The 7,202-nt window shown below is 36.6% G+C and overlaps 1 protein-coding gene across 1 annotated transcript; it reads left to right on the top strand.

The window, feature by feature from the left end:
* Positions 1 to 27: 27 nt before the first annotated feature.
* Positions 28 to 7,014, top strand: LOC137013349 (succinyl-CoA:3-ketoacid coenzyme A transferase 1, mitochondrial-like). Its single transcript, XM_067377056.1, has 17 exons — positions 28 to 235; positions 954 to 1,065; positions 1,293 to 1,383; positions 1,640 to 1,775; positions 1,910 to 2,059; positions 2,170 to 2,276; positions 2,532 to 2,592; positions 2,695 to 2,802; positions 2,909 to 3,023; positions 3,131 to 3,225; positions 3,313 to 3,361; positions 3,597 to 3,669; positions 3,845 to 3,920; positions 4,018 to 4,107; positions 5,609 to 5,689; positions 5,778 to 5,879; positions 6,320 to 7,014. The coding sequence occupies exons 1-17, from the start codon at positions 137 to 139 to the stop codon at positions 6,353 to 6,355; spliced, it is 1,581 nt and encodes a 526-aa protein (XP_067233157.1). The 5' UTR covers positions 28 to 136; the 3' UTR covers positions 6,356 to 7,014.
* Positions 7,015 to 7,202: the final 188 nt, after the last annotated feature.

Here is a 7,202-nt window from a genome sequence, read left to right on the forward strand (position 1 = left end):
CTTCAAACTGTCACTAAACCCCCTGAAAATCCGCCCTTTGCCCTATTTTAAAACTGTGCAGGATTGATCCAGGTCCTGTAGTAGACAGAGATTACATTCCTGTAAAAAGTTTAAGTTAGGGTTAGTTGTGCCGAAAATGTCATTTCAGAGATTACTATCTAGGTCAAATTATCTTTTCAGAGGAAGACTAATATCATTAAGAGCTCAGGGACATATTTATATTCGTCATGGTACGGTAAGTAACAGAAGTTGAATTCCTGAGAAAACTAATATTTAAAGCGTAAATTAATATTTGTTAATATAATCACATTAATGCATGTTTCAGTCATTAGTTTTCATTGATGTTTATGTATTTATTGTAATGTTTTAAAGGACAGAAAAGTATATGGCAATCACTGAATAATCTTTGTGTCTAAAGAGCATCTTTTTTTTGCCCCTGTAATCAGTTTTTATATAATAATGATAAAAAAAGAAACATTCAAACAATTAGTAGTTAATTGTAAAGTTATATATTCTGCATATAGAGGTACAGATTCAAATAAAGTTTAAAATAAACTAATTCCTCTGTATTGATTTATTATTTGAACAGCAATGATGTTTGCACAATATCAGCATGTTCACATGTCCACGTTGCACTGTCAGGTTGTACGTGACGCATGAAGATTGGCACTCTGCACGTTTCATTTTTTGAAAATAAAATCACAAAATGTGTTGATTTTTATAAAAACTAAAGGAGAAAATATATGTATGAGTGATATTATATAGCCTAATTAACATTTTACCTTTGAATGCTATGTCGTTATGTACTTTGAACTTCTCTTAAAAGAGTTAAAGTTTTTCTTTTTTTGCATTTAATTGCAAAAATACTTTAAGTAAAGAAGAGAGTAACATGCATTTTCAATTTAATTGTGCCTAAAAGTGTGCCATGCTCTCCCTGTCATATTACCCCACAGGAATTCAACATCTCTCTTTTCTCAACCTCCCAGTCATGCAGTGCATGTTTTTATTCGGACCCCACAGAGATCGTCAAAGACATTCCTAATGGCTCCAAGCTTCTTGTTGGAGGTAAAAGGAGGAAATTAATGCTTATGCCACATCCATACATGTGCCTGTTGAATGTGGCCTCTATACATGTATTTCTGCACAGTTGGATGCAGTCCTACTGTATCTGAAGAGTTGTTTGTACAGCTAAGTGGTATTTCCTCCACTGATATCCTTTGCTGTAGATAGAACATAATGCGTCCCCAAGCGTTGTCATTGTGTGTGCTTAATTTCCCCCTGTTCTGTCCCAGGCTTTGGCTTGTGTGGGATCCCGGAGAATTTAATCAATGGCCTGTTGAAAACAGGAATAAAAGGCATCACGGCTGTGAGCAACAATGCTGGGTGAGAGAGATTTCTAATTAACATTTTAGTAAAGGGACAATGAGTTTCTAGAGAATTCCCAAACGTGACCGAACCCACAGGGATGTTTAGGCTACATGGGGTTCCTGCTAAAAAAAAGACTGGGAAATAATCTGAGCGGGTCAAGGGAGAGGAAAGAGGGGAAAAGGGAAGTGGGCCCTCAGGAATAAAGTCTTTAAGGAACACTAACGTGATTTCATGTGTGACTAAATAACCAAGTGATTGTTTCTGACGACAGGGTTGATAACTTTGGCCTGGGATTGCTTCTGAAAACCAAACAGATAAAGCGCATGATATCTTCATACGTTGGGGAAAACGCAGAGTTTGAGAGGCAATATCTATCAGGCGAGCTGGAATTAGAGCTTACCCCTCAGGTAGATCATTTAACTCACAATCTTCAAAATCCAAATTTTTCCCCCTCATTAAATATACCTTTTTAACTTAGAAATACATCATATGGAATTAAAATAGGTTGCGAAGACTTTAAATACTATTTGTTTCTATCCAGGGCACATTAGCAGAGAGGATACGGGCCGGTGGTGCAGGCATCCCAGCGTTTTTTACTCCCACAGGATACGGCACTCTCATCCAGGAGGGCGGCTCACCCATAAAATACAACAAAGATGGCAGCGTTGCCATTGCAAGCGAAAGCAGAGAGGTGCAGTGAGGCATATCACAGTCAAAAATCATTGCTGATTGAATGAATGTTGCAATTTTTTCATCTTACTTATGTACATCAAGTTCTTGTCCTTTGATTGTTTGGTCCAGGTTCGAGAGTTTAATGGCAGACATTATGTCATGGAAAAAGCCATCACTGGTGACTTCGCTTTGATAAAGGCCTGGAAATGTGACAAAGCAGGAAATCTTATTTTCAGGTTAAGAGTTTCATGCATTAAAATGATCTAATTTATGATATGTTCATACCATTTGTCTTTTTAGTGTTTTAGTGGCTATCTTTCCATTTTCAATATGATATCCCAGTTTTTTTTCTTTGTGAACAGAGGTCCTAAAATACTTACCCAAGATTGTCCACTAGGTGTCAGACTTCATCTGTGTATCAATCTAAAGATCCTTTTTGTTTCTAGAATAACTGTATTCACATTTTTTACTAAACTTTTATTTCTAAACAGGAAAACAACCCGTAATTTCAACCAGCCTATGTGTAAAGCAGCCAAAGTTACCATCGTGGAGGTTTGTGACCTTTTAATTTGTGATGGTTTTCATGGCTTTGATATTTGCTAGAGTATCGTGTTGAAGTCCTATATGTTGAAAACGTCTTACTTTGGTCCACAGGTTGAGGAGATTGTTGATATTGGAAGTTTTCCAGCAGAAGACATTCACATCCCCGGCATCTACGTAGACCGGGTTGTGAAAGGAGACAGCTATGAAAAACGAATCGAGGTGAGAGAGACAGATAAACCATTTGGTATCACTGTTTATTTCATTATTCCGACCATATTGTTACTAGATAGCGTAAGTCATGTTCATAATCTGCTTTTAATTACAGAAAAGGATGGTTCAGAATAGTAAGGAAGAGAAACCTAAAATCAAACAGGACTCAGATATAACCCGGGAGAGAATCATCCGGCGAGCTGCACTTGAGTTTGAGGACGGAATGTATGGTATCCTTTCATAGCCTGACCACAGATATCACAGCCAACATGATAGATAACAAAGGCAACAATTGTTAACAGTCCGATGTTCCCAAATTCCTTGACAACCTTCCCAGCAAATCTTGGCATTGGAATCCCTATGCTGGCCAGCAATTACATAAGTCCTGAAATCACTGTCCACTTGCAGAGTGAGAATGGAATTTTGGGACTGGTGAGTTTTTGGTATTAAATAACCTGAGCGAGTCATTTTCAGGCTGTTTTACACTTCCAATCCATTATTTTATTTTTGTCCTTTCAGGGTCCTTATCCAACAGAGAGTGAAGTGGATCCTGATTTAATCAATGCTGGTGCAGTGACCTCTCTTATTTTTACTCATATTTTATGGTCTGTTAAATCATATAACAGCACTTTATTATCACTACACCATATGAGCAAGTGTAACAGTGAGAGAAAATCATAACATAAAACGTGTAGCAAATAAATATGTGGATGATCTGTAGTGAAGTGTGTTTGAGAGAGATTGTAATATATCAAAAATTAAGTCCTTCTTTACTCAGATCATGGCCTTTTGTGTATGTTCAGGTAAGGAGACAGTAACAGTTTATCCAGGCGCTGCCTACTTCTCCAGCGATGAATCCTTTGCCATGATCAGAGGGTGAGTGTCTGAATGCATCAGTCATATAAGATTAAGCTAAAATGCACCCAACTGCACTTGAAATGAGCAGGATTCCCAGAGTATGACAATTGAGAAATAGAGCATATTTTATGTTGTTCCCCATATTTCTCTTTCGCTCTAACTTCTCCACCTTTTATATCTTTTTTTTTTTTAGTGGTCACATTGATCTAACAATGCTGGGAGCAATGCAGGTTTCCAAGTATGGAGATCTGGCCAACTGGATGATTCCAGTATGAGTTTCATGCAATATTTAATTGTATCATCATTGATAGACACGCAGTATGTTTTTACTTGCTTGGTTTGACGTGAACCTTATGTTTCTTTCAGGGTAAAATGGTGAAGGGCATGGGTGGAGCGATGGACCTGGTGTCTAGTGATGCCACAAAAGTAGTAATCACTATGGAACATTCTGCCAAGGTACAATGATTCCTTACTCTATTATTTACAGTCTATGCTTTAAAGGGTTAGTATACCCAAAAATTGCAATTCTGTCATTCATTACTCACGCTCATGTCGTTCCAAACCTTCAAGACCTTCGTTTATCTTCGGAACACAAATGAAGAAGATCTTTTTGAAGAAATCTGAGAGCTTTCTGTCCCTCCAGACAGCTATGCAACTGACACTTTGATGCTTCAAAAAGTTCATAAAGAGAACTAATCCATATGAATTGAGTGGTTTAGTCCAAATTTTCTGTAGAGACTTGATTGCTTTTATGATGAACAGATTGAATTTAGGCTTTTATTCACATGTAAACCGTGATCAGCAAACATTAACAGAAGCTCGAACGAAGCTGAATGACGTGCGAGAACAAACCTCTTGTGGAAGCTCAAACATGCTCAAACATTGTGTTCCAAAGAGTCTTACGGGTTTGGAACGACATGAGGGTGAGTAATTAAAGGTGCAATATGTAATATTTTTTACAGCAAAATATCCACTAATAAACCACTAGACCAGTGTTCTATATTTTGTTCACTTGAGTACTTACAATATCCCAAATATTTCCAACTTTTTGTAAATCGCGAGGCTCCGGGACGTGTGAGGAGTCGCCTGTCAATTGTGTCATACCCGTGTTACCCTCGATCTGCCTCAGTTTCTGGTTTTATTTTGTAGAAACCATGGAAACACCAAAGACGCTTTAATATAAGTTTTAATAGACAAGGGAACAGCTGTTTTGATATATTTATAGACAGAAAACTAATTATTGTTATATAGCTCAACACGTTTAGTCTTATTGTTTAAATCTAATTTTCGTAATTTTTTGCGAGTACCATGCTTTACCATGCCTCAGAGAAAAACATTATTTTGTCAAGTAGCTAACATAGCATAATCACAATTTATCAACACAAGCCATCCAGCATTTAATATGATATTATAAAATCAATCTAGCTTACTGTAGTGTGTCTCAAACAAGTGTCTCACAGCAGCCGCAGAGTGAACAAATAGAGTAATGCTATAACATCATTTTCAAAACACTCAAATGTATCTAATATGATAAACAGAGCTGCATTACCTCATACTCATGACCGGAAAAGGGGGAAGCAGCGACTGTGTCATAATAAAAGATCCGCTGATGAGGCGTGAGGCGCCATCGCTCTAGTTCAGCTCCCACAACCCTCGGTCCTGCTCTGCTTCATACTACAGTAACGTTAATAATCGCATCCATGAACATGATTTCTTCCCGAGTCCTATCCCTATTCTTTTGCACTGTCCGTTGAGGTGGAGACCACATGTCCCAAGATTCCGTGCTCAAATTTGCCGTCATCAAGCTACGCCTTTGTTTTCAATAGGCTTCTAGCGACCTCTAGTGGACAAAATTATTACATACTGCACCTTTAATGACAGAATTTTCATTTTTGGGTGAACTAAACCTTTAACATTTATTGTTACTCTTTGTAATATTCTTACCTTCGATTTAAAGGGTGGGAAACATAAAATCTTAGGCAAGTGCACACTTCCTCTGACTGGAAAACAGTGTGTTGACCGTATAATCACTGAAAAGGTCAGTAAAGTATTTAATAGAAATAATAGTGTTTTATCATATATTGCATCCTTTCAAGGACAGTTTGTTTTGTTGTCCCTTGTTTTAGGCAGTCTTTGATGTAGATAAGAGCAAAGGTTTAACTCTCATTGAGATTTGGGAAGGACTGACACCAGATGACATCAAAGCATGCACTGGGACGGATTTTGAGGTCAGACTTGACAGACATCAAACCACAACGCATTTACTGAACTGATGAAGTGTAAAAAAAACTAAAATAGCTTCCATTATCATTATTTTGGAAATGTGTTAATTCATAATTGTCATAATTGTTGAATTACTTCAGTAGTGGCTGTGCTGAAAAGTTATATGCAATTAAAAATGATTCATTCAGCAAACAAGATTGTGCTGTTGAAACTTTGTGTTTTGTAACCTTCTCACATTGGCAGGGTTACAAAAATGGATGGTCTCTTTGTAAAAATCTGTGTACTTTGAAATGTGTCTGCAACTATCTTGTGTCAAAAAGACAATATTTTTCTAAAGTTTAGAAATCAACTGCTCTTGACTGACCGGATTACATAAACATGATTCACATTTTCATTTAGATTTAATATTTGGTGGAAAGGTTTAAGTTATTTTGGTATTTTTCAGGTGTCTCAACACTTACGACCAATGCAGCAGATATGAGGTAATACCAAGGATTTAAAGTGATGACAGCCTTCTGACAGTATGCTGAGACAGTACCAGAGCAGCTGCCTTCATCTCAACATTTATTTGCTTTTTTTTTTGGGGATGTGGAATAAATACAGATTTCAGTGTTAAATATATGCATGACTCTCCTCACCATGTTAGTTAAGACTTGCTTTTTAAAAATATAGAATACACAGTAACTGTCCAGGTGTGAAAAACGTCATCTTTTAAGGTAAGGTTTAAGACATTGCTGAACGATAATGTCATTTTAATAGATGAAAAGCAATGGAATCTGAATAGATTTTACATTGAATATTTTAGTATTAATATTGTTCAATATTATTATGCACTGAAACTTATTTTAATTGTGTATTTTAATGTTTGTGGGTGGTAACTATATTTCTAAATGTCAATTTTTGCTAACTGTACAAAACAAAAGCTAATCAGCACTAGATAATTAATCTGTATCAATGCCACTTCATGCTGAATCACTTATTCTTGCCACAATTTGAAATAAATAATGTTGGCATATTTGTTTTTAATTTTTTTTGCTATTTCAGCACAGTCATTTCATTACTGTAAGATGTAACTCAATATACTGTAAACAGGCATCCTGTTGACATTTTGTAAATTGACCAAATTAATTAAAGCTGTATTATGAGATATAACAGACCATTGAGTGGACCTCGGCTCACTGGAAGTTTTGACCCTAGTGTCACTGTGATTGGTCATCGACCTGAACAACAAACATTGCACAACTCTCTGAAGACAGAGGTCTGTGTGTTCCACAGGGATTGGAACAAAACACTATTTCAAAACCCAACTTACAATGGAAAATTAACCC

Source organism: Chanodichthys erythropterus, chromosome 22 (genome assembly GCF_024489055.1).
Source record: "Chanodichthys erythropterus isolate Z2021 chromosome 22, ASM2448905v1, whole genome shotgun sequence".
NCBI classification, from domain to species: Eukaryota; Metazoa; Chordata; class Actinopteri; order Cypriniformes; family Xenocyprididae; genus Chanodichthys; species Chanodichthys erythropterus.

Excerpts from the sequence above, each read along its gene's own strand:
- LOC137013349 (XM_067377056.1), top strand. The coding sequence starts at position 137 with ATGTCATTTCAGAGATTACTATCTAGGTCAAATTATCTTTTCAGAGGA. Across the intron at positions 2,593-2,694 it reads CCAAAGTTACCATCGTGGAG|GTTGAGGAGATTGTTGATAT; the intron begins GTTTGTGACCTT and ends TTTGGTCCACAG. Across the intron at positions 3,670-3,844 it reads TCCTTTGCCATGATCAGAGG|TGGTCACATTGATCTAACAA; the intron begins GTGAGTGTCTGA and ends TTTTTTTTTTAG.